The sequence below is a fragment of the Poecile atricapillus genome, chromosome 20, assembly GCF_030490865.1.
Source record: "Poecile atricapillus isolate bPoeAtr1 chromosome 20, bPoeAtr1.hap1, whole genome shotgun sequence".
Lineage (NCBI taxonomy): Eukaryota > Metazoa > Chordata > Aves > Passeriformes > Paridae > Poecile > Poecile atricapillus.
In genome coordinates, this window is record NC_081268.1 from 9619566 (window position 1) to 9646790 (window position 27225).

Below are 27225 nucleotides of genomic sequence, written 5' to 3' on the forward strand. Positions count from 1 at the left end.
CAGGACCCCAGAACTCCCTGCCTGTGGTGTCAGTGCTGCCTGAAGCTCTGCTGTGCTCTGGATGGCACAGACAAACACTCCAGGCTCACCTCTGTGCACCAGCACACAGCACTGAGAGATGGAAGAGAGTGCAAGGAAAGGCCAGTCAAACCCCCTCTTCTCCTGAGTTCAGTCCTCCCAAGCCATCTAATTAACTCTATTTCAGCTTTGCAAAATGCCTTGAAGGGTTTTGAGGATTTTATCTTCTAAATGATCTTTGACTCAGCAAGAAAACCCAGGATGGCTCCATTTGCTACAATAATGCTTGAGACTACTGCAGCATCTTCCCTCGAGTCATCTTGGAAAATACCAGCATCACACAACTAAGCCTCATCATCACTCCTGAGGCCTCAGGTGGTGCCCTTCAGCTTTATCCACAGGGAAAGCAGGACACTGACCACTAAAGGACTGCTCCAAGGCCATTCAAAGCCTCGGTGGCAGAGGTGGAAGAAGCAACAGGTCACAGAGTGGTTTGAGCTGGAAGGGATCTTAAATCTCATCTGGTTCCACCCCCCTGCCATGGCAGGGACACCTTTCACCGTCCCAGGGGGCTCCCAGCCCTGTCCAGCCTGGCCTTGGGCACTGCCAGGGATCCAGGGGCAGCCCCAGCTGCTCTGGGCACCCTGTGCCAGGGCCTGCCCACCCTGCCAGGGAAGGATTTCTTCCTAATTTTTAATCTTCCTAATAACTAACCTAATTGAGATCTCCAACACTGCCTTGCTCCAGTGCCATCACTCAGGTTCCCCAGCCTGAGGGGACACAGAGGTGGGGGCACAGGTTCATTTACAAACCAAGCTATGACATTTTTTGGATGTGATTGATCTGTACACAGAAAGAAAAACAACAAACCCTCGATGCAAAGAAATTCCAAAGGCAAAACTTCCAGCATGTGAAATCCCTTTGGCAACACCCCCTGGGGGTCTCCAGGAAGATAAAGGTGATGATTTCAGCTACCCTCAGACACATTCCTATTGAAAACACCTCCTGATGTGCTGTGGAACGAGGTGGGGCTGATGCCAGGAAGTCAGGGAAACCCCTTTAGGGATCATCTCCACCTTCAGCTTCCAGCTATTGCAACAGGTACCCCCTTCCCTAGATCGAGAGCACGGACTTACTGCAGTGCAAAAGTATCCACAGCCAGGGCAACACTGGTGTTTCACCATCCTCCCTCTATGGTCCTCACACAGCACCAAAAGCTGGACTTTGTTAGACGGGCGCATCAGTTCATACTTAACCACACTGTTTGTGCATCGGCCCAGCTGGAACAGGAGAAATTAAAGGAAATGAAATTACTGGAGACCACAACACTCCCTGTGCTTGTGGGGAGGAAGGCTTTGCACACTGCCTCGAGGAGCCCTGGCTTTTTCACAGGAATTCAGCTGTGTGCCAGAGAGCATTAGCAGTGCAGCAGGAAGCTGTGAAAGCTGCTCTCAGGAAGGAATGCATCATTTACTAACTAACATGCATGTGCACCCCGAGTCATTTGTTCCTTGCAACGACAACGAAATCATAACTGGAAATAGGCAACAGCCAAGCAGCAGAAGGGGCAGTCCCAGGGGCCTGACTCACACAACACACACTCTCCTCTTGCCAGGAAGAGCGGGTGTCAGTGACCAAGAGAACGAGACCATACGCGCTAAACCTTGTTACTGCTCAAAACTCCGAGTCACAGGAAGATAAAGGGAAAAATAATTGCTCCTCATTGCCAGGGAAGTTATCGTCTGTACTGGTTCCAGCACTGGCCCCTGCCCAGACCACAGGGATGGAGAGCCAGGCTTTCATGAGAGCTCAGCTAAAGTCATGTTTGGAGCAGGTTTTCCAAAGGATTTCACCAATCTACGGCTCTGGGCTTAAAAATCAAGAGAATCGCAGAATCATGGAATGGTTTGGGTTGGAGGGACCTCAAAGCTTATCCACTTCCACCCCCTGCCATGGGCAGGGACACCTTCCACTATCCCAGGTTGTTTCAGCCTGGCCTTGGACATTTCCAGGGATCCAGGGGCAGTCCCAGCTGCTCTGGGCACCCTGTGCCAGGGGCTGCCCACCCTCCCAGGGAACAATTCCTGCCCAATCTTCACCTGTCCTCCTTCAGCTTAAAGCCATTTTTCCTATCACTCCATGCCTTCTCATGCCCCACCTTGTCCTGCTTCTGGCAGCAGGTTCCATAACTGGGGTTCCCTGTTCCCAGCCAGTGTTCCTTGCTCTGCTGCACCAGGAGGGATCAGCACCTCCTAAAGCCACCACACTGTCCCAGCTGTCACCTGCCAGCGTGACACGACACTCTTTGGGTCCTGTTTCAAGTTCCCCTTGGTAATAATCTTGCTTTCCCCAAATACCTGGCAAAGGAGATTTATAAACTAGGAATATAAAGGTGAAAGGCTGCTCCAAGGAAGGGTCCCTTGGAGGGAAGGTGAAGAACTGATTGTCCTCGTGACAGAGTCAGTCAGGGACTCAAGCTGTCAGTGCCACAAACTGTCCCTCTGTTCCAGCCAAGGGTTTGCCACTTTTTCTCAACAAAACTAAACTTTCTCTCCTATTGTTTAAAATTCCACTCCTGCAGAAGCAACGTCCCTGTGGGAACAGAGAATGGATTTTAACCTAGGCTCATCATTCATCTCCAATTCAGCTTTCCCAAATTGCAGCTGCAAAGACTTCCTGTGGTTGGGACACCTTGGCCAGACTGGTCCCTGTCACCACCCGACCCCAGGGGCTGCAGGGGTGGCACAAGGGGACCAAGGATCTTCTCCTGAGGAGGAATTTTACTGAGCTGAGGAAATTCCATTGACACGTGGAAAGTTGCATTACCTGTGTGAGGAAGACCCTGCACTGTTATGCCACACTTCATTATTTGTTAGAAACTCTAAAAGAAGTTCAGCATGATTAATTGCTATTTTCCAACCATTAGAGAGTGCAGCAGGGTGCTCATAACTATTTATAACGCTCTCCAAGGACAGGACAGTCTGGAGAAGCCACTATTCACACATATAATTCCTCTAACATCTCTGAGTCACTTATTCCATTTTTAAAAAGAATCTAACATAAAGCATGGCCTTTGCTATTCCTCCCTGTGATTTATCCAGGGACAGAACTGTCAACTCACCATAGCCAGGAGCAGGAATTCTTTCACACACCCTGTGTTTGTTTAGGAACCCTGGGGTCCCCCTCTCTCTGATGAGTCTCCCAGGACATTTTCTCCTTAATGAATCAATTTTGCCATTCTTTGGAAATTCCTCTCTCTACAGGTACCAGCACATACTAACAGAGGCAGAGCTGGTCTACAAACCTCATTATCCCCTTGTCCCTCCATCCACCCTTCTCCTGGGATCCTAGAGGAGAGCTAGGGATATTCTCACTCCCAGCATGAGTGAGGCTGAAGCTGAGAAGAAACCCAAGTGTCTCCCAGTAAAAGGAGAATCCATCAAGAGCATTCCTGTCCTGCAGTTCTCACTTCCCAGATTTTGGAATGGAGTCACTTCTGCCGCTTCCTTCCACACTTCTGGAAGCAGCAGAGCCCAACCAGCCCAGCTGGGACTGAGGGCATGGAGTGCAATCCCTGTCAGGCAGTCAGACCTGGGGCTGCAGAGCTGCTGGGAAGCTTTGGGACAGAAAGAGAGGAGGAGAGAAGAAGGCTGGGGCAGCAGAGGCCATGCCAAGCTCCTGAACTCAACACCTGGCCACAGAAAGGTTTGCAGCAGTTCCTTCGTGGTCAAGGGAAACCGGCTCCAATCCTTGACGGGATTTTCTCCCTCTGGTGCAGGTTCCTGTATTTGAGCCCATTTGGCCTGAAGTGTGAATGTCACATCAACCACATCCAGCCACACAGGCCAGGACAGGCCCCAGAGACCCACCCAGAGCCTCTCCCAGTGCAGACACAGCACCTGCTCCCTTCCCAGTGGCCTGATCCCAGTGCTGTGACAGGCACAGAGTGCTGCCATTCCTCACACCAGTGGGTCCCAGTCTAGCAGAGCCCCTGCGTGACCCCACACGTGCTCCTGGCACAGCTTTTCACTCTTTCTGGCCTCGTCCTCAGCAGGAAAGGCTGTGGGAAGCTAAAGGACAGGCTCCTACCTCGTTATCCACGCTCTCCGTGGCCATGCACTGGTTGTTGGCTAACGTGGTGATCTCTCTGCTTTTGGGGGTTTCCATTCGACAGCTACACAGGGGAACCTCCTGGAGACCATCTTCCATTGCTTCAGGGCCATTGGAGAGACCTGGGGCATGGAAAAACAGTGAATTAACTCGAGTTCTCTTCCAGGAGAAAGGATTCAGTCCATCAACACCAGCCACATCCTGAAATGCTCTCCAGGCTTTAGCACCACCCTGTAAAAGAGCCTTTTACACCAGCTGGAGTTTGCAAAAGCCTCCTGTACTTTTCCAAGTCCAGCCACACTCAGCTGACTGACTGAAATCAAGAGTGATAAGTTAAGATCAATTTATTCTGAGAAAAACCTCAAAAAGGCAAAGCAATGAGGTGCAGATTTTTATCAGCCTCTCTCCCCTCCCCACAACACTGGGATCTGGCACCAGGAAATTTGGAGGAAACCACCCAGAGCTGGAAATTTGAATAGGCAGTGGAGTGATAAATAGAGATGATCAAGAAAGCACAAACTCCTATTTGCAAAGGCTTATTACACAGATGGGAAAACAAAATTCCTGGGACTGTTTGGTGTCAGCCAAGCAAGAATTATTTATTTTGGAAAGAGAATAAACCAGGGAAAAGAAAGCAGCAAGATGCTCCAATGTTCTTGTTCCTCATCTCAGATACTGAACATTTACAAACCTATGGAAAGGTGGTTGAGGGCTTTTGAGGGGAGTCACTGTGGGAATATTCCTGTGGCTCCTCTGGACTGAAATCTATCACTGGGTTACCCAAGATTGCCAAACACTGGCCTTGTGACAACGGGGTTGATTCTAATCCTACCCTGCTCTTCCAGTCCTGCACCAAACCATCTCTGCAATGCTTGCAACACAGAATTTTTGGGCTGGTTCACCCTGAAGCATCCCAAGCTTTCCCTACCCACTGCTATGGGATTGACTCACACTGAGAAGGAAGCTTGCTGCTGTTTTTCAAGCTTTTGAATGGGAATGGAGAGTTATCTTGCTGTGAGGTTTTGCAGATTTAACTCATCCCTGGGGGAGATTCCTCTTCAGCTGCCCTGGCAATGGCAGCCTTCCCCCAGAGCACCCTGCCCGTGGCTCTGACCCCTCCAGCCGAGCACCAGCCCCTCTCATCCCATCAGGAATTCCCTGAGCCAACAAGCTGCAAGGCCAAGCCTAGCAAAGGGATATTTCAAGACACACAAGGCCAGGGAAAGTCCTCGTTGTTTTCATGGAAAATCCCGTCAAGATCTTAAAGGTTTCAGAGTTTTCTCTGGGAGCACAAATCACAAAGCTCATTCTTCGCCTTCTGTGCTGTCACTTCCCTAATCTGTTTGACATCCAGAGACTCTGGTGAAAGCATCCCTCATCCCTCCTGACCCTCCCTTGGTGGGGAAAGCTCCCACCCTCTCTTTGATGTGCCTCTATCAAAGGAGACACTCAACCTTTGAGGCAGCAGTGGGGATGGATCCAGCCAGGGGATGGAGCAGAGGAGAGCTCAGCACTGGGAGCAGCAGCTGGGGCTCAGCACCCAGGGCCCAGCACCAGTCCCTCCTCCTCCTCCTCCCAGGGCTGAACGAGCCCTTCCTGAGGGGACAGCAGCAGCAGTTCTGGGGGATGCTGAATCAGAACATTTTAGGGAGTGGAGGGAGCTGCTGAGTGGGACAGGGGGGCTGGGGCAGTACCTTGCACCCTTGGTGAGAGTATTCCCGAGCTAACGTGCCTCACTGGAACTGGGATCCCATCTACAGCCTCATTCCATCCCAGCACCCTCCCTATCCTCACCCACATGCCCAGCCTCACTCCCATTCCAAATCCATCCCCATTTCTATCCCAACCCCATACCTATCCTCATGCTCACCCCCAGCCCAGCCCCATTTCCATCTCATCCTCAGCCCCATTCCTATTCCAGACCTATCTCTGTCTTCATCCCAACCAGTCCCATCCCCATCATCATCCTCTTTCCCATCCCAGACACATGCCTATCTCATCCTCATCCTTCCTACCCTCATCCTCATACCCAACGCAGACCCATATCTATCCCCATCCCAGGGTGATCCAATCCCCATCCCATCCCAACCCAATCCCATCCCAATCCCAATTCTATCCCAATCCCAATCCCAATCCCAATCCCAATCCCAATCCCAATCCCATCCCATTCCCGTTGCTCCCTGTGCTCTGTAGCCACCAGGGGGCAGCCGGGGCCTCGCACGGCACCACCCGTGGAACAAAGGGACCCCAAACCTGACCCCAAACCTGACCCCAAATCCAAACCCGACCCCAAACCTGACCCCAAATCCAAACCCGACCCCAAACCTGACCCCAAACCCAAACCCAACCCTAAACCCGACCCCAAACCTCAACCCAAACCCAAACCCGACCCTAAACCCGACCCCAAATCCAAACCTGACCCCAAACCTGACCCCAAATCCAAACCCGGCCCCAAACCTGACCCCAAACCCAAACCCGACCCCAAACCTGACCCCAAATGAAACCCGACCCCAAACTTGACCTCAAATCCAAACCCAACCCCAAACCTGACCCCCAAACCCAAACCCGACCCCAAACCTGACCCCCAAACACAGTCCTGACCCCAAACCTGGCCCCACACTCAAATTCAAATTAGATTCCAAACCCAGACACAAGAGCAGCCCTGACCCCAACCCCAACCCCAGCACTCACCTCCCACTGGTGAGGAGAGGATCCCCTTCACCCGGAGATCCAGGGAATCCAGGGACACCTCCATGTACTCCATGCTGTTCTCCTGGCCAGGGGGGCCCTCCCTGCTGCCCAGCGAGGGTTTGTAGCTCTCAGCACCTGGATGGGAACAGGGGACGTGCACAGACCCCACAGGTAAAGGCACCCTGAGCCAGTGCCGGCTCCCTGTGGGATCCGTGAGCACAGAGCCCATGGAATGTGCCAACACCACATGGTCTGGGCACTGAGCTTCCACCTCCACCCAGGCAGGGAACAAGAGAAGGGAATAAATGAGATGAGTTCCACCTCTGCAAGGGCACAAGGAAGGGAAGAAGCAGGGCTTGAGCCCGGCCCCCAACCTGCTGCCCTACAGGGCTCGGGTCCACGCTGGCCAGGCAGAGCCAGCTGCACCTCAGGAGGAGGATGAGACAGGTGACAGCCAGTTTAGGGGCAGGGGAAACAAAAAAGCCAAATTCTGCCTCTAAGTGAACAGAGGGAAGAGATTGTGGGAGAGTCTGGGAGGGAATTGAGAGCATCTTCACTCCCTTGGCTTCACTTCCTGCACGAGCATCCACACAATGGAGAACCATTCCAGGGTGCTTCTTCCTTTCCCTTCTGCATCTAAACGTGCTCCCTTGAGCTCATGGGACAGGAGTCCACATGGACACACGTCACAGGATCCCAGACTGGTTTGGGTTGGAAAGGACCTCAAAGCTCATCCCATCCCACCCCTGCCATGGCAGGGACACCTCCCACCATCCCAGGAGCTCCCAGCCCTGTCCAGCCTGGCCTTGGGCACTGCCAGGGATCCAGGGGCAGCCCCAGCTGCTCTGGGAATTCTATTCCAGGGCTTGCCCACCCTGCCAGGGAACAATTCCTCCTGTACAGATAACATCAACCTCCCCATCTTTCAGTCTGAAGCCATTCCCCCTTGTCCTCTATCTCCTCTTCCTCTTCCTCCAAAAGGCCACACTAAACCTTTTTTTTGGGATACCCTACAATGAAGGGATTTGTGAACGAAATAGAATTCCTCCAGCATTCCAAGGACAAAGCCAGGTGTTCTGCTGCCACAGTGACACCAGCAGCTCCTGCCAGGGAGGGAGAAGTTCACCCAGGCTCATCACACAGCCTCGGGAAGGAAGAGCCAGCCCTGCAGACTTGCAGGCCTCAGGTCCATCCCCCTGCAGCTGGAGGCTCACTGGGGTGGAATTAAGGAACAAAACCCATTCATTACCTAGCACACCGCCTTGTTTCTTTTTATTCCTCCGCCTCCTCTTGCGGGTGGGTTTCAGCCATGGACTGTCCGTCTTCCCTTTCCTCTTCAGCAGCTTCTTCTTGACGCTGGACTCCGAGCTCTGAGGATGCAGAGAGGCCACGTGCACGTCAGGCATGGTGGCACCAGGGTCCCCTTGTGGAACAGCCCTCACCCAGCTCGGGTTGTGTGAGAAGAGCCAGGGGTTTGAAACCAAGGGGTGCTAAGATGCCTTTATAGCACTGAAAAGGAAACTCAGGCACACGTGTGGGTGGATTTCCTGTCAGTTCAGCAGGGCAGGCTGCACTTTCTCTTCCACAGAGGCCTCACGCCACGCTCATGAGCAGCACTGCAAGCTGGCAGGAGCGTTCAGACTTCCAGCTTCTCCCAAAAAATAATTGTAGGATCACAAGAATATCCTGAGCTGGAAGGGACCCAACAAAGATCACCAGCTCCTGGTCCTGCACAAACACCTCTCACCCTGTGCCTCAGAGGGTTGTCCCAACGCTTCTTGAACTCTGGCAGTTGGGTTTTCTAACTAAAATATTCATATTTCTCCACAAAAAAAAAACATTTTGCATTTGAAGAGCCACCTGGCAGGGCTGGAGTGAACCCAGGGGAACTGAACTCCACAGCAGCAGAGCAGCCCCCTCCCTGAGCCAGGCACAGGGCAGCACAGACCAATCATGCAGCAAATACTCAGCCACACATATGAATCTCAACAGACTTTGGGTTTTGGTTTAAAAAAATTCAGTTGTCTGGGCTGGGGTTTCCAAGTCAACATCAGAACAGGAATCAGGCACCCCAACCCTGCCAGGGTTTAACGCATCAATCATAAAATTCATGTTCAGACTGAAACCGCCGGCTCCTGATGCTTATCCAGCTGCCAGCAAAGCCTTGGAAAAACCTCCTGGTAGCACCACCAGCAGCTGGATCAGGCCCTACCTCCAGGGGCAGCTGTGCCAGGCCCTGCTCTCCCAGTGAGGGAACACGTGGAGCTGAGCCCTGGCTCTCCAGGCTGCCCCAAAACCCCCGAGTGTGCGCTCAGCCTTTTCCCCAGCCCCACAGCCCCTGCTCCTCCCCTGCTCCTGGGCTGTCAGAGCACGGGGAACAAAACCCTAAAGAGCTTCAGCGAGTCACTTGATGTGTTTGGGGTGCATGATTCTACCTCCAGCTCAGAACATCAAGAATTTTCTCAAGGTGATTGAAGAGTTGGGGTGCCTTAAATGCTGGCTCCTCAACTTGAGAGGCTGTGGAAAGACAGTTTCTAAGGAAAGGGGAGGGAGGCGGACAGAGACAATCAATGAACACTTTAAATTAAAAACTCATCGGTTTCTCTTCACCAACCATCTGAAAATAAAAAGTAGAAATCCCCAGCAGCTGCTGGAAGTCTTGACCTGGTGCTGTATGACCAAGGTTCCAGGGAGTGTCTGTCTGTCTGTCTGTCTGTCTGTCTGAGTGCTACTTGTCTCCCTGGTAGGAGCTGCCCATCAGGAATAGTGAATTTAGGCTGTGGGCTGGGCCAGTGGACCTGGGAACAACCCCAGCCCAGCAGAACTTCAGGCTCCTACCCCGTGCCAACTGCACATCTGAGGAACTCAAGCACCCTTAAACACCTCTGCTAACATTCAAATGATTAAAAGCAGTCAACACCTTGTTGAAAACAACAAAAGCCCATTAGTTAGCATCAGAAAGCAATTAATTGTGCCACGGATCAGGGTTAAGCACCTTGTGGAAAACAATACTCGGTGTGTGGGCGGTTTCAGAGAATGAGTTTTGTCAAGGAGACTCTGAAACTGCATCGCTTTGGCTTTGCTCTATCTCTCTCTTCTGGCAGCAGTGCAAAGGGGAAAAATTATTATCAACAGGCCACGGGCTGAAAAACACATTTAGCAGCCCAGCTTACCAAGTCAGACTCGTCTCCATCCTCCTCCTCCTCCCCAGATTCTACAGACTCCTGCTCCTCCTCAGACTCGCCGTCATCCATCTGCAGCCACCATTTACCCAAGAACAGAATGGGTCAGTCAGGTCAGGGATCCCAAAACAGCATCCCCCACCACCCTGGGGATCCCAAAACAGAGCATTCCTCACCATCCTGGGGATCCCAAAACAGAGCATCCCCCACCATCCTTGGGGATCCCAAAACAGAGCATCCCCCACCACCCTGGGGATCCCAAAACAGAGCATCCCCCACCATCCTGGGGATCCCAAAACAGCATCCCCCACCACCCTGGGGATCCCAAAACAGCATCCCCCACCACCCTGGGGATCCCAAAACAGCATCCCCCCCAACCCTGGGCATCCCAAAACAGAGCATCCCCCACCATCCTGGGCATCCCAAAACAGCATCCCCCACCATCCTGGGGATCCCAAAACAGAGCATCCCCCACCATCCTGCTGTGCCCCACACACATCAGAGCACCCCCAACCCCAAGCTGCACATGCACTGAGCTCAGTGAGTTCCAATCACATCATGGAACATCTGTGGGGATGGTAGAGGGAGAAAAAAAAAGAAAAATTCTACTGCAGAATAAAGTTTTCTAACTAAATTTCAACTTCTTTGATCATCTCAAACCAGCCTCATGCCTGTACTGTGTATCAAAATTTGGGGAAAAAAAAGCACAACAAGATTATTTCAGTGCTTTCCCAAGCAGGATTGGGAAGATGTCTCCTATTGGTTCAGGGAATCCCAGAACTACACGTTGGGGAGTTCTGCAGAGTGAATCCCAGAACTGTGTAGGGCTGGAACTGGAGGAGGTGGGGAGACCCTCACAGGTACAAGGGGAAGCAGGAAATGTTCACCAAAGAGCCTCTCTGTCATTGCTGATCCTTCTGTCATCTTGCAGGTGAACAAAAACCTAAAAATTGCTTCAGTGCTATCCCTGATAACCCAGCAGTGTCCCTCAGGGCACAGGAATCCTGCTCAGGGCACAGGAATCCTGCTCAGGGCACAGGAATCCTGCTCAGGGCACAGGAATCCTGCTCAGGGCACAGGAATCACCTTCCTGGCGTTGTCTGCGTCGGACGCGCTGTCCTTGGAGGTCCTGTTGTCATCCCCAGGGAACACGGCCGCCTGATCTGCTCCATGATCATCCTCCTCTTCCAGCTCATCCGAGTCCTCCTCTTCAGAGTCCACATCCAGGCTCTCCCCGTTCACGTGAGGGCTGCCATCCCCCAGGTCCTTGTCGCTCTGCAGGTCCCCCAAGCACACAGGACACAAAGACAACATCAGTTCCTGGGACAGAGCAGCTGGATCTGTGCCAGACTCTCCTCTGTGCTCTAAAGCTGGTTCTGTGTCCCTCCAGAGCTCCTGCCATGTGTCACCTCACCCTGTTGGACCCCGGGGACCACAGGGAGTCACTCCAGACTCACGTGGTTGCACGTTAGGGAGGAGAAGCCCATTCCAACATGGAGGGGCAGCTCCACCAGGGATGCAGGAAGGGTTCTAGGGAATGGAAAGGGAAGTTACCCATCACATTGGGATATTCATATCACTCCTTGAAATCCTAGCACTGTTCTCCTTGAATTCTAAGACCAAAACTTCAGGGCACAGGTCGCAGCAAAAGCAGAATTAAATCAGGAGTGAGTCCGTATCTAAACTTTTATAAGCAACCACATGTTTTTCTTTACAGCCTCAAGCAGCAGCACGAGACCTTGAGGACCAAAACAAAAAGGAGAATGCCTGAAATCTCTCCAGTTGTCCAGCTGCACAGAAGGGGAACATTCATTGGAAAAAGTTTGTTTTGGAGCTGGTATCTGAACAGCCACTCTGGACCAGCCTGGAGCAGGAAGCTGCTGCCAGAGGGAAGATGGACACTCAGAAGGGAAGATGTTGATCCCAACAAGCCAGCACATCCCTGCACCTCCACATGGGCTTGGTGTCCAAAAAGAGGAACAAGTAAGTGACAACAAACATGTGCAGCGGGCTCAGTGCTGCCCTTACCTTGGCACCCACAGAGGAATGAGTTATGCTCTTAAACATCTCTATCATTGTTCTCTGTTTTAACACTTTGGTCTTTTTCTTGGGAACCAGGCTATAGGTTCCCATTCTCCGTTTTTTCTTCCGAGATACTGCAGCAGCTGGAAAAGAGAAGCAGAAGGAACCCAAAGTTTGCTCAGGAATGAGAAGAAGGGATAGAGACTGGAGAGGGACTTTGGACAAAGCCTGGAGGGACAGGACACAGGGAATGGTTCCCAGTGCCAGAGGGCAGGGCTGGATGGGATTTTGGGCAGGAATTGTTCCCTGGCAGGGTGGGCAGGCCCTGGCACAGGGTGCCCAGAGCAGCTGGGGCTGCCCCTGGATCCCTGGCAGTGCCCAAGGCCAGGCTGGGCAGGGCTGGGAGCAGCCTGGGATGGTGGGAGGGGTCCCTGCCATGGCTGGGGTGGGATCTGAAAGGTCCCTTCCAACCCAAACCTTCTGTGATTCTATGAAATCACATCTGAGGGCACAACCTGAGCAAACTTCCCACTCCAACTGATTTATTTTCAAGTCAAGCAGAGGATGACACACACGGATGTGCAGGCACACAAACTCTGCCAGGGCTGCAGAGCTTCCCAAACCCTGAGTGCCCTCTGCACACTCCTTCTGGCCCCTCCATCAGCACACACAGCATCAAATCCTTAAATTATCCTGCATTTGGCAGTGCTGCTGATGTTGTAGGAGGCTGAATGGAATCCAATTGCTCAAATTGAGACTGCAAGGCCAACAATACCGACTGACAATGGAAGCAATCTGACAATAACTGAAGAACACACAGGGAAAAGGCACCTTACATAAAGAGCTGTTTGTCATTTAACCTCATTTCACACCTACTATGGAAGTCTGTTTGATTCCTTTCACTCCTTTGATTGGGTCTTAATTTGTTAAGTCTCCCTCTTGGCCTTCTAATCAAACCAGACATCACAGCTCCCTGCCTGCTGCTGTCTTTGCTGACTGCACAGCAGAAGGATGCTTGGTGCAGGCTCTTTCAGGAACAGCCAGCTTCAGCACCACTCTTATTGTTTGCCCTTGCACAGCCTGTTCCTTAAAACATTTCTTTTGTTTTCCACGTAATGAAATTTCACCAGAATTTATGAAGAGACCACTAAAAAATTCTGTGAACCCAATTAATTTTATTTATAAGGCTGCAATTCTTGGTAAGCAGCTGTGGAGATATTCAAAGCCCTACAGAACTGACAGAAACCTCCTCAGAACATCCCAGAGGAAAAAAGGGATCAAAGTGTCTCCTCTAAGAACAGCTTTTAGCACAGGCAGGGAAGGGAAACCTGAGTGGCAAAAAGGTACTACCAGAGGTTTTAATCCTTGTTAATCTCCTCATCTCCCTCTCAGCACAGGTTTGGGAGGTGGGAGCTGCTCAGGATTCCAACATTCCAACCCTCCCCTTTTCACCTGTCTGCGACTTGGTGGTGGCCACATAGCTCTGGTTCTGAGGTAGTGACTGGTGAAGGCCCGGGAGAGAGGGCAACGACAACGGCTTCACAAAGTCCAGCATGTTCTCAAACTCCTTCTCCTTGGATTCCTTCTGATCTCTGATGTCTCTCCCGTCTTTGGGGTCTTTACTTGCATGCTGGAAAAACAAAAGGCAGTTAAATTGAGTTCCTGCATTGAGTCATTTTAAAAAATTAGGAAATTAATTTAATTGCTTTCCCTTGATCAAAGTCACTTTCAGCTGAAGGCAGGATCATGTTCCCAGCAGGAGCACACAGCTCCTCCTCCAGCATCTCAGGGGATGCCTAAACCCCAGCCTGGCTGAGGTGAGTCCCCCCTGGGCTGAAGGATGTGCAGGTGACCTCGCAGGGGTCATGACAAGGAGCAGACCCTGTTCACACAGCTCTGGGTGGCCCTGGAGAGGAGGAACCAACTCAACCAAAGCACCTGTTCCCTGGAACACACCCCCAGCACGCTCAGCAACGCTCCTGCTCAGCTGTTTTAGAGGACAGGCAGCAGAGGAAAGGGATTTTTTTCCTTTTGGACACCATTTGGCACCACTGAGCCTCAGCAAAGGCTCCCCCCTCCAGCCCAGCACACAACAAACACAGCCCAAGCAGCTCTTTCCTTGGCATTGAGGTGCAACCTACAGAGAGATGTCCAAGCTTCCCTTAACCCACAGATTCCCACTCCAGCTGCTGCTGTTCCAAGCCCTGGGCAGGCTCCAGGCTCCCACTGCAAACCAAGGGGATTTTGTAGCTGTTCCTGGAGTCCCTCCCAGGCAGCACAGCCACTCACCCTGCTCTGATCTGAGATTGTACCAAATCCTGCACCTCTGGTTAGGAAAAAAGAGTTCCTACAGCTCCACAGAGAATCACTGAGGTTGGACAAGACCTTTAAGGTCACCAAGTCCAACCATTAACCCAGCAGTGTCTAGTCCACCACTCAGCCCTGTCCCTGAGCGTCATTTCTCAGCTTTTGATGTTACCTCAATGTTTTCCTCCTCTAATTTAGGAAACAATCCCCTTCCTGAGCATCTAACTCCGTTTTATGTACCCTAAAAGCCTCAGACAGAGAGGTCCAGACTGTGTTTGCGTTTCCTTTTTCCATCTGTGTTTATTCTTTAAACAGTCATGGCTTGGTTTAATGGCGCTTTTATTCCTGTGCCTTTTGTGTCAAGTGTGGCAAAGGGAAGCCAAGGTCAGGGCAAGGCCCCTTAGTCCAGTTCACTGAAACATTTTCCTGTTACAGCCCAGCAAGGAGGTACCTGGTGAGAAAAGGAAACACATGGAGGAACATGAAACAAAGCCCCTGCTTGTCCTTCTCTCCCACAGCGTCAACAGACACTGGGGTGAAAGCTGCCTCTGCTGTGACATTTTACACTGGATTTGCCCTCTGATTTATCCCACTGCATCCAGCTGTACAGCAGGCAGGTCTGGCAGCAAAACAAGAGCACCAGCAGCAGAACACAAGGAAAGGATGGGAGAATTAGAATCCCTCAGCCTGGAAAAGAGAAGGCTCTGGGGAGACCCCCATTGTGGCCTTCCAGTGCCTGAAGGAAAGATGAGAGACTCTTCACAAGGGCACGGAGTGCCAGGAATGGCTTCACACTGGAAAAGAGTAGGGCTGGATGGGATATTGGGCAGGAATTGTTCCCTGGCAGGGTGGGCAGGGCTGGCACAGGGTGCCCAGAGCAGCTGGGGCTGCCCCTGGATCCCTGGCAGTGCCCAAGGCCAGGCTGGACAGGGCTGGGAGCAGCCTGGGATGGTGGGAGGTGTCCCTGCCATGGCAGGGGTGGGATGGGATGGGATTTAAGTTCCTTCCCAACCCAAACTTTCCACAATTCTAAGGTTTAAGCACTGCTCCACTCACAGGAAAACTCTTCTCAAGGGACTTGAGAAGCAACAGCTGAAAAACCCAAGCAGAAAGAGGAACCCAGGCGGAAGCAAGGCCGGAATAAAAAGCAGGAAGCAATAAAAGCACTCAGGTTCAGCCAGGCACCCCCAGCCACTGCTCTCCAGCAATGTGACCTTGGGAACAAACCAGGAACAGCCTGATTCCCCTAATTAGGCTGTGCCACGTGTGTGGTGCTGGCAGAGCCAGGCCCAGCAAAGCTCTAATGATAATCAGAAATGACCCACAGCAAAAGGCCAAAGTGCCAATGATTCCTGCATCAAGCCCATAACTTATGGCTCAATTGCCACAGCTTTGCTAAAAGGGCAGCAAGTCTTGGATTAACGATGTCAAAGACGACAAATCCACCACAGCCTTTGATATGTTGTTCCAATGCTTAATTGCTCTCACTGTCAAATAATTAAATGCATTATGGCTTTTGCAACTAAATTAAAAAGCCCTGTGTCATCAGAACCTCACACTCCCAGGAGATACTTATGGACTATGACCAACTTCTTTTTTTTTAAAACTTTCTTTTCAATAATTTTAATAGAATGAGCAAATTGAGTGGCCATAGGATCATTTTCTGGACCTTGGATCACTCCTGGGTCTGCTCCCAGTTGTGCTACCCCTTAAAAAATGCACGTCAGGAGTGCAGGGCACAGCATGCCAAGAATAGTCTCAACAATACTATTTATACCTCTTAAAAGTCCTGAGTTTATAGATCTAAAGGTTAACAGTAACTCTTGGTTACACAATTATTCTGAGAATTCCCAAGTCCCCTGAAATATCCAGTGCTTTCCATCTCTAACTTAAATTTAGAAAAAATGAGCTTGGGACAGGCAGATCTGACACAAGTGTAAACAAGGGCTGCATTTTGTGTCCTTTAAGTGCAGCTTTTTGCAACTGGTCTCTGATAAAAGTTGCTGTTACTCCCAAACACCAGGAATTAACACTCAGGCCATGCCAGACTGCTTGGAAGAATACAATCCAATTTTGAAGTTGAAAAGTATTATGTTATTAGCTCGGGGTTTTTCTCTCCCTCTGAAATTACAACACAGAAATAAATTTAAAATCTTCAACAGGCTGCACAACAACTGCTAAATTTGACTTTTCCATGGCAATTCTGCTAAAAGTTTTTTTTTAAATCAAATTAAGTCTTGTGAGATAAAGATTTACTTGGATGCATATGCAGCAATGGTAAAAAAAAGACCCAAGAATTCCCAGAAAGGGGTGAAGAGAATTCTCCTGTGTATAAAAATATTACATCTAAGGATTGCAATGAAAAGAATCAGCACAAATTTTAAAGTCAGTTTTCTCACCACCTTTCCTTGTTCTCAGCTACACAGAACAGTTACATCACTGCTGCTCTTATTAAACAGGTTTTAAATCAGAGTTTGAGAGAACGACTGAGAGCAGAACCCCATGCAAAGGAAACTCCAGGATGCAGTTTGAGCTCCCTGTGGGCCACTGGAGGCCAAAAAAAGGGCTACAAATGAGAGAGAAAAAGAAACTGCAACACCAACATCTTCATTTCTTGCAGCTTCTCATGTGGTTTGAAAGCTCTGGGATCAGGTATTTAACAGCAATGCTACTTAAGACCAACATAAGCAGAGTATCTCCTGCTCCAAGCTCTTCCTCCCTGCCCACACTGTCTCCCCCAGTTAAACTGGTACCTGCCACTTTGGGGACACACTGTGAATCAGGCCAAAACTCTCATTTAAAGGATTTTTGCACTATTTGCTGACCCAGTCCTCTGCACAGCATAAAGAAAATATCACCAGAGACACACACACCCCAAACTGCAGCCTCGTGGTCACCAAGGAAAGGAAACACAACTTGGGATTCCCAATTCATCCATCTGCTCCTCCTGCCACCAAAGGTAACTCTGGGATGCCCTCACTACCTTTATCATCCTTTATCCCTTCTGTTTTACTGAAGTTAAGCTCAGAAACTGTGGTTCCCAAGCAGGAGGAGCCTTCTCCAAGCACAGGACACACATACAGACACACACTTGACTTTCAGTCTGCTGCCTGGCCCTGGAAACTTTTGGGTTCTTAACAGGGCTGTAAAATGGATTAGAAGTGAAAGAAAGATTCTTCCAAAAGGGTAATGCTTGTGTTCCTGCTCTATTCAGAAGGGGAGCAGAAATGATGCTGTCAATAACTCTTCTGAGGTCTCTGTTCAAAAACCACCTTAACATGCGACAACATCAATTAAAATTGTCACCTGTTTCAGATTCAGCTTCGATCCCAATTCAGGAAGCAACTCCTAAACAGAGAAAAAGCTGGTTAAATTGGTGAGAAAATTCTCTTCTTCCTTTCAGAGACCAATTCACATGTGCAGGAAAAGGTTACCAAGGTCCCCTGACAGCTATTGGATTACAGAAAACAATTTTTTGGCCCCAGTGGGTTTCTGCAGGAGCCAGGGGAAAACAAATGTTCACACTTTGCAGGCAGCAAAATACCTTCCTCCTCCTGGGCAGAACCAAGTTTCACCAAGAAAACAACAGTGCCCTAAAAAATATTAGCCAAGCAAACTACTGTGTCCTGTAACATCAGCTCCTGGGTGATTTCTACAATTTATTTCCCAGGATACAGCACCTGATTTCATGGAGGTTTTGATGGGGATAAGGTGTGAAGGTCGGTGCAGGAAAAGCTCCTGAGCTGAGGAGCCTCCTCTAAGCAGCTCAACAAAGGAATAACCGGGACAGAAAAATGACAACTAGCAAGGACTCTGCTGCTCCAAAGAAAACAGCATGTAAATTCCAGAGACAACAGGGAAAATGAGATAGTAATTATCAGGAAGGCTGAACACAACAGATGTTTTATTGTCTTGCAGAACTGAGATCAAATCTTGGGTTCCCATTCAGCTGCAGAGCCTTGAGCAGAGACCATGGGAACAGCCTCTTCTCACCACCCTTCCTGGGAATGTTGCTTCTCTCCCTATTTTAAGCCCAAGACAAATGGCCAGAGGAGCTGAGGACAGGCTTTGTACTTTCTAGAGCAGCCCAACAAGTGCAGGCTTCGGTTTTTTGAAGCTGCTTTTGTCGTGTGAGCAAAAGAAGGATCACCACCATCATCCCAGTGAGCTCCCAAATACCACACACCACTTCCCAGAGACAAACCTTGAAGCCCAAGGGGTTGAATATAAATATTCCTCTGATGTAACATAAAATATGAATGAGGAAAACACTCCCTCCCAAGCTAGGAGTCTTCTTTCAGGAGGGAATTGCCTCTTTCAATTTCTCAGCCCCACAGGATCTCTCTCTGTGTTAAATTCCACAAGGGTCTGGGGGTTTGCCTGGCCAAATTCCAGTTCCCAACTGGGGGCTGGAGGCAGTTTGGGCTGTAAAGCCTCCCCTGGGTAAGAGACATCCTGGTGGGAGAGTGATGGCAGCTGGGCTTCCCTGTGCAAGCCAGGAAACACAGCCAGGGTGGGAGCAGAGAATTCAAATGCAGCCAGGGAAAGGCAGAGGGGAAATGAGTGGTGAGGGGAAACCCTGGCAGGCAGGAGTGGCTTCTGCCCCTCTCCCCAGCCTGGTGCCCACAGCTTTTGATCTTGCTGTGCTCTTTGGACTCCCAGCTGCTTCCAGAGGCACAGGTGGTGCCACAGCCAAGGGACCTTTCCTCACCTGGAGCTGGCGAGGTGCCTCTTTCCCATTTTTCCTCTCTCTTTCCCCTTTTTTCTCTCTCTTTCCCCTTTTTTCTCTCTCTTTCCCCTTTTTTCTCTCTCTTTCCCCTTTCTTCTCTCTCTTTCCCCTTTCTTCTCTCTCTTTCCCCTTTTTTCTCTCTCTTTCCCCTTTTTCCTCTCTCTTTCCCCTTTTTTCTCTCTCTTTCCCCTTTTTTCTCTCTCTTTCCCCTTTTTCCTCTCTCTTTCCCCTTTTTCCTCTCTCTTTCCCCTTTTTTCTCTCTCTTTCCCCTTTTTTCTCTCTCTTCCCCTTTTTTCTCTCTCTTTCCCCTTTTTTCTCTCTCTTCCCCTTTTTTCTCTCTCTTTCCCCTTTCTTCTCTCTCTTTCCCCTTTTTTCTCTCTCTTTCCCCTTTTTTCTCTCTCTTTCCCCTTTTTTCTCTCTCTTTCCCCTTTTTTCTCTCTTTCCCCTTTTTTCTCTCTCTTTCCCCTTTTTTCTCTCTCTCTCCCTGCTCCAGAGCACAGGGACTCACAGCTTTGAGCCCTTCCCACCTCACCACCGCTGTGCTGAGCTGAGTGGGACCTCAGGGCCCCTTTGGATCTGCTGGATCACAGCACCAATGCATTCCACCGACCCTGACAAAGCTGCAGCAGCTTCCATGCATTTCTGGGAATGACTCCCATGGCTAATCCTTTCCTTGACCTAAAGGCCAGTCCCCCTCCACCCTCAGACACAGCACAATGAGAGGATCCAGCTCACTGTAGTCATATAAAGCATCACAGGGATGAAAACCAACTGTTACAGTGGAGATCTGCCTGTTGCAGGATCTATTCTCTACCTCTGGCAAAAAACAACAAAAAAAAAATAACCAAACTTGTCCCATGACAAAGAAAGGCCCATTTCTGTCCTTCCCACCATGAATGCACCAAATGACAGCTCCTTATGCCTCCAAAAAGAAAAAAAAGCAGGGCTCTGCTTTATGAAGTGATGGTAAATCCACCCCTAAGGATTCTGGAGAGAACATTTCCCAATGACATGGAGGGAAAACATCATCTGTTTTAACCCTAGAATGACTCCTACAGCAATGCAATCAAGCTGCCTCACAGATCAGCTCCTTGACAGCTTCCAAGCTTAGGAGCAGCCTCAAGTTTACATTCTAAGCTTAATTTCCTTTGGGTTGACCTTAGAAGAAATCTAATTTGCTTCACAAGCACCTCTGGATGCCAGCAGAGGCTGAGGAGCAACAGAGCCATGAGAGAGAGGCCATTTAGTGTCTCACACAGATCTGTTGGAGGAGGCAATTGATCAATTATATATTTAGAAACACACTGGGGACGGGAGCTGGTGGTGGCCATGTGACCATCTATTTTAACATCTCTATCTGCAGGAAGAGAAAAAATTTTTAGTTTTTTATATATATATATATATAAAATAAATACCTAATAAATATATAAATATAATAAATATATAAATATAATAAATATTTAATATATATAATATTTAATATATAATAAATATTTAATATGTATAATGATATATAATATATAAAATTATGTAGAGTTTATTATAATATATAGTATAAATATATATTTTATACATATATAATTTATTTATTTATATATAAAGAAATATAAATATATTTATATATAAATAATATAAAAAATATAAAATATTATTATATTATATAATAATTTATTATTATTATATTAAATATATATAAATATATAAAAATATATATTATAATATATATTATAATAATATAATATATAATAATATAATAATAATATAATATATATATAATAATATATATATAAATAAATAAAACAAAAATCCCAATGGACTCAGCAGGCGAGCTGTGAGCACCACGTGTTGCCCTGCAGTCAGGTATCCCCCACACCCCCAGAAAAAGCCAAGAGCAAGCCCAGCAGCAGCAGCAGCAGGTGCTGGGCAGGTACATTACCAGGCTGGGGGTGGGTTTAGGCATCGTCTTCCGTGCTCGGTGGACCTTGACTTCAGCGTTAGCAGCGGGGGCTTTTTTAGCATCCATGTCCTTACTGCCCTCCCCGAGCTTGCTTGGCATGGTGGCTTGGAGCTGGGCAAAGGAACCCACAGTCCTGCCTTTGCCTGCTCCTCCAGGCAGCGTTTTTGCAGCGTGGCCAGTGAGAGAAGCAAAGCTGGTAGTCCTTAGAGGCTGCTCCTGTGCCATCTGCTTGGTTAGGATATATCCATTGCTCCCTGTGACAGAAGTCTGTGTGAAGTCATTTGCTTTCAGATGGTTTTGCTTCCCAGGCTCGCCGTCCCGCTCCGAAATGCCGTTTTCTGCTATCCTATTTAATTTAGTAGTAGAGTCCTGCTGGCTCACTTTCGTGTTGTCCTGAGTGTTTTTCGCTGGGTTTGGGTGGCCCCCACCCTCGCTGTGCTCACAGGAACCGTTGGTTTCGCCATCCACCGCCATTTTTGGTTCCCCCACTTGCTTTTCTGTAGCGCTTTCATCTGCAGCCATGGCATTAAACCCTGGAGGGAGAGGGAGGAGAGGGAGGAAGAGATGAGAAAAGGGTCACAAGCGGTGTTGGAACTCCTGAGGAAAGGTACAGCTACTCACAGTGTAGGAGCAACCCTCTCCTCCAGCACCCTGCCTGATGGAAATCACAGAATCCCAGAATATTTAGGGTTGGGAAAGACCACTGAGATCATCCAACAGTGGATTAAACACCACCACATCAACTAAAGCACTGTCAGGCTGTTCCCTCACCCACCTGCCCGGATCCTGGATCCTCACACGGTGACATTTGGAGCAGCTGGCCCAGGTGACAGCAGGGCACTTCCTCCCACTTGCCTCAGCTGCAGATGTGGCCATTTATTCCCAATATTTTTCAAGGTAAATATTATCTCTGGCTTCTCCAATAACTGCATTTATTGGACCATATGTCAACACCTCACCTGGTAAACAGAACTCTGCCCTATCTTGCATCCGGATCTCTGGCAAAGCCCTTCCCAAAGCCAGTCTGACACGGAAAACCTTTGCTGGTAGGGCTCTCCCAGTGAGCTTTTGTGGCACACACACAGCCCAGCAGCCAAATGTCCACACCAGGGCTCTGCTGCCACAGGGAACATCACAAGGAATAATTCCCTGGCCATCCCAGCTCTCCTGGGAATGTTGCTCAGTGGGAATTGGCTCTTTCAGCACCACAAAGCACAACAGGACCAGGATTCATGGTGTCATTTCAGAGCTAACAGCAGGAGTAAACACAGGAGTGAAGTGTGGTAAATGCATTTCTAGACTAAAATAATTCTGTGATTCAAATGCAGCAAGGTTTTTGCAACCTGACAAAGCTCATGCACATATAAAAAATCCCTTTTCCTTCCCTTCTAAACATTTCCCTGCTCCTCCATCAATGACTGTCCCATTTCAAATCCAAGCTGAAAAAAAATCCGACTGTGTCATGTACTTGCAGGAAAGTTTTTGACATGACAACCCAGCAGCTCCCCAGGCAACCAGGAGTGATAACAATTCACTGGCACGCTCAGTGCAGTGATTACATCAACCTGCTGTTAGGGATTCCTTGGCTTGTTTTCCTTCCAGAGACCAGACAGTTATGAAAAGCAACACAAGAAGCACAGGGACAGCTCTGTCAGAGCAGGGGGGATTGATTCAAACCAGCTCCCATCAAAGCAATTTTCACCTACGGGATCCAAAGAGCCTGGAGTCACACTGGAGGAACAGCCAGACCACTGGGTATCAGCACCTCATTTCACAAACAGGCAAGGAAAACAACGCTCTGAATCCCAGAATCAAGGCTGGGAAAACACGTGGGCAGTGCTGAACTCACACCAGGATCTGTCCAGGGGCATCTCAAAGACCTCCTGCAGCACTGACCCCTCCAGCCCCAGACTGCCCATCAATTAAGAGTTGGGCAGTGCCTCTGATGCTCCTCATTTCCAGCTGAAAGCCACAGATGTTGGGCACAAAGCACCTCAACAGATGGATCTGGAAAGTCTCTCCAAACCCTGAGTGGTCACTCTGCCCTGGGGATCAGCTCTGGACATTTTTCCTGATGAGACACTGCACTAAGAGATCCATTCCCCCTAATTCCAGGCAACCCAGCCTGGGATTGCCTCCCATGTGGGCTCTGCTGCCTCACAGCCTCCAGAGATCTCCAAAACATTCAAAAATTGCTCTCTGGAGCACACAGAGACACAAACCTCACCTGCAGGAGCAGTGACTGTGGGTTCTCCAAGCAGGACTCAAAGTTATCACCTCCACCTGCTCCCTCTCACACCACCCAGACCTCCCTGTGGCACAAGGGTTTGTTTTTGATAGCAAGAACTCTGGGAGAAGATCAAGTGCTCCTTTTCTCACTGTTTTATTTAACTATTTGAAAAGCTGTGGGCAGACGGAGCCACAACTATGCCTTTATTTTTTTTCAATTCTTGTTTCTCTTTCAGGGTCTTTAAAAGGCCATTTAGGCAATTATTGCAGCAAAGTCAGTGCCAGGGGAAAAAAAAAAAAAAGAAAAGCAACAAAAAAGAAGCTCTCTAACCACAGCTGGAGGCTTCTAGAGCTCAGCTTTAGGCACCTGGCTGAATGAAGCCTTCAATATTTGTTGATTAAAACACTGTGTTCTCCCACCAGAGCAGTCAAATAACTTCAGTGGCTAACTATGAGATAAACTGAATAAGCAGAGAGCAAGAACTGCTCTACCTGCCATGAAAGCAACCAAAACAACGTGAATTAGAGCACTGCCCCAGGGACAAAGTAACTGCATTACTCCAGAAAGCATCACGGGCTTTATGAAAAACCCATGAAGCCAAAATTAAAATCACACACACACACACTTATTTCCCTTATTGTGAAATGCAATCTGATTGCCTGTGGAAGAGGCACAGCCTTCCAAACCTGTGTGAACAGAGATTTGATGGACAGAGATATGGAATTTCACAGCAGAGGCCACAAGGACTGAGAAGGAAGAGAACCCACGTTTCCCTCCAGCCTCCAACAAGGCTGAGATACTGCAAGCAGGATCTTCCCTTTCTTTGGGGTAAAACCCCCTCCATTCTCCCATTCTCCCTTCTGGCAGCACTACAACAAACCCAGGAAGAGTTTGGAACAGCATTTTCTTGTACACACTGAGCTCCTGCAAGAAGCACCACCCCACCATCCCCATTTCAAACTGAATTGCTGCTCCTGGGGAATCAGGTTATCACAGTTTGAGCTGGTCAGGTTTTCCCAACCAAGACACCTGATCTGGTGACAGGAAAACAGGAATTGCCATCCCAGGTTCACCCAGGGCACCAGCACAGCACTGCTGAATAGGCACAACTCAACAAATTTCACAGCCTTGCTGAACTCTGGCCCACAGACAGGGATGGGAACACAAACCAGAGCCAGCAGGAGCCTCAGGATGACAATACTGAATCAAACAGCCCACAGAAGCTCTTCAACAGCTCCAGACACCTAAAGAAACACTTCTTCCTGACGTGACCTTTTCATCCCCCCACTTTTTCACTCCAAAAAAAAAAAGCTTCACTGAAAACCTGCTAAAATCCTCATTTCAAATACACCTCGTGGCAGTGAGCTCTCCCCTTGAAAATGCTGCTCAGCAGCTTTTCTGCTCCTGTGCTGCAAGTGCAAGGGAATTATAAAACTAAAATTGGCATTTCTCTAAAACTTTGTGACTTTACAGCATTCATCCCTTCTAAGTAGGCCAAAACGAGGCTTTCTCCACATTTAGTTTTCTCTCCAACTCGCTCACTGCTCTTTAATCTACACCCATCCTTTCTTTAATTAAAAAGAAATAAAAGGTAAGAAGTTCTAGCCTGCACCCATGAAGTGAAACCTTATTAATTAGAAGCATCGCAGCCTTTTCAAAGTTCCTTTAGGCATCCTCAATCCCAGATGCAGCAGGAAAAGCTTCTCCCATGGACTCCAACACTGCCTGAACGTCCATCTGAGCTTGGATTCACTTAAAACCCAGGTAACGTGTCCAAGAGACTTACTGGTGGTACTTGAAGTACCAAGTTGGCACAAACTTCAGTAAAAACACATTTTTTAGGGTACATTTTAGTAACACAATGAATTTAAGACTCAGGAGGTAAAGAATACCCAATAATCAATTTAAATCTCTCCTGTGAATTAACAACTCCCTGAGAGCCCTGCAGAGCTCCCAGCCCTCCCCAGGCTCAGGCAGGAGGGTCAGGCTCAAGTTTTCATCCCAGAACATCACAGCTGTTTAAAATGGAATTAAAATTCTCCCAAAGAAAACAGACTCAGATGGAAGTTGGGGAGAAGCTAAGACAGGATGAGACCAACCCCATCTAATTTTAGGTGTCTAAAAGGCATCTCACACTCTGGGGGTCCCTGAGCCACCACTGCAACCCACAGAGAGCTCAAAAGCAGCACAGGCTGACTTTAAACATCTCTGGAAAACTCAGCCCTGCCTGGGCCATGTGTAAGTAGAAACAAGCTGGGTTAAATCAGAATTAGAACAGTAACTTCAAAAAAAAATCCTAAATTAGGCAAAATTAAAGCCACCTCTGCTCTCCCAGCCCAGACATTGGTTCCTCTTCGCTGTCTTTGCCTGCTGGGGTTTCCAGCCCTTTCAGCAGAGCCAGACCTGGCTCCAATCCTGCCCTGGAGCTCGCCAGAGCTGGGTCCAGCCTGCCAAAATTTATCTGTGGGCAGAGGGTGTCTAACAGATGTGTCACTGTCCCCAGCAGCCATCCTGGCCACAGCCAGAGGGGACACAATCACCTACAGAAACTTCCCACCTGAGGGAGGCCAGGTAGCAACTCAAAACTCAGCGTTACTTTGATAATATTCTGAAAAAAATAAAGGCTTAAATGTATTTTTAAGCTCAGTGAAACAAAATAAGAAAAATACGGAAATGTTAGGAAGCCTTGTGCTCCAGGGCAAACTGCAGCCACCAGGTCTGAGGGAAAAGAGAGGGAAAAAGAAAAGAAATGGAAATATATTCTGCTACAAATGCACTACCATCTTATCTGGAACCTTTACACACTTTTCTGAGCATCTTGGTGCTGAGGACTGGTGGAGGCAAGACACTCTCTGCCCATGGGATTTTCCATGAATTTCCAGAGCCCTCAGCACAGAACCCAAGTAGAGCCAAGAGGCTTCAGCTGCTGCAAGAGAAATGTTTAATCAAAGACAGGGCTTAAATGAACTTAGCTTAAATGAACTAAGCAAAGCCAGAGCTTAAAGGAAAAGCTCAGGATTTGGAAGTGCAAACCAAGAAGTGCACACAGCTGTATTTATACACACACATATCTCACAGATGTTTTACCTTAACCACTTTGCAGATCATCCTTAAAACACCACAGATCCCACAGCCTTTGATTCAATACCCAACTGTCCTGCTGGATAAAAGTGAGAAAAGCACCTGCTTTTAATCTTTGTGTTACAGCAGTTCCTGTCCCTCTTCCTCCTCTAACTCCAAGGAAAAGGAAATCTGCCAAGCAGAGGAGAGCCCAGATGCCATCAGGAGGATGGAGATGTTGCTCCAGACTAACCAGACCCAGCTCCTGCAGTCTCTCCTCATGTGAGAGATGCTCCAGACCCCTCATCACCTTTGTGGCCTCTGCTGGACCCTCTCCAGCAGCTCCTTGTCTTCCTTGAACCACAAAGTCCAGAACTGAACCCAGAACTCCAGATATGGTCAAGCAGAAGGGAAGCACCATCTCCCCTCACCTGCTGGCCACACCAAACCACCCTCCAGCATTCTCTTGGCCCTCGTAGCCCCCAGGACACAGCCTGAACATGAACAGTTAAACTGGCTCAACAGTTTAATGCTCAGAGCAGGTTAACAGCCTCCATGAAACTCCTTCATCCCTGTGCCATGGGATGGGGCCATGGTGTCACAGCCCAGCTGTGCCCAAGGGATGCTCCTGCTCCAGGACTGCACATCCCTCCTGGAGCAAGGCTCCCAAAGCCAGGGAGTGCTTGGTGCACAGCTGGGTGAAGATGTAAAATCCTGAAGCATCACTTTGCTCTGCCTGGCCTCCTGCTGTCAGCCTCAGCAGGGATCCCAGTGCCAAGTACCTGAGGAGAGCAGATTAGTCCTTCCCTCCTTTCAAGCTGCCATCCCTGCAGCTGGGAATGCAAAGGCTGCAGCTGCTCAGTGGAAAGCAGCACTTCCTGTGCTCACAGCAGCTTCCTACCTGCAATAAGAGGGAGAA

At 49.1% G+C, this 27225-nt stretch overlaps 1 protein-coding gene across 18 annotated transcripts in view; it reads right to left on the bottom strand.

The window, feature by feature from the left end:
- Positions 1–27225, bottom strand: part of EHMT1 (euchromatic histone lysine methyltransferase 1) — a 107092-nt gene that overhangs the window by 23341 nt on the left and 56526 nt on the right. For 15 of the 18 annotated variants that reach the window (XM_058853663.1, XM_058853660.1, XM_058853670.1 and 12 more), the window contains 10 exons: positions 20996–21549; positions 17637–17678; positions 13476–13653; positions 12030–12166; positions 11088–11276; positions 9993–10073; positions 8069–8189; positions 6820–6954; positions 4108–4250; positions 1155–1298 (listed from right to left, as the gene is read on the bottom strand). In XM_058853663.1, coding sequence (XP_058709646.1) covers positions 1155–1298; positions 4108–4250; positions 6820–6954; positions 8069–8189; positions 9993–10073; positions 11088–11276; positions 12030–12166; positions 13476–13653; positions 17637–17678; positions 20996–21549 — 1724 coding nt within the window. The remainder of the gene's footprint in view (positions 1–1154; positions 1299–4107; positions 4251–6819; positions 6955–8068; positions 8190–9992; positions 10074–11087; positions 11277–12029; positions 12167–13475; positions 13654–17636; positions 17679–20995; positions 21550–27225) is intronic. The other 3 variants (XM_058853659.1, XM_058853658.1, XM_058853661.1) reach the window with 3 other exon arrangements.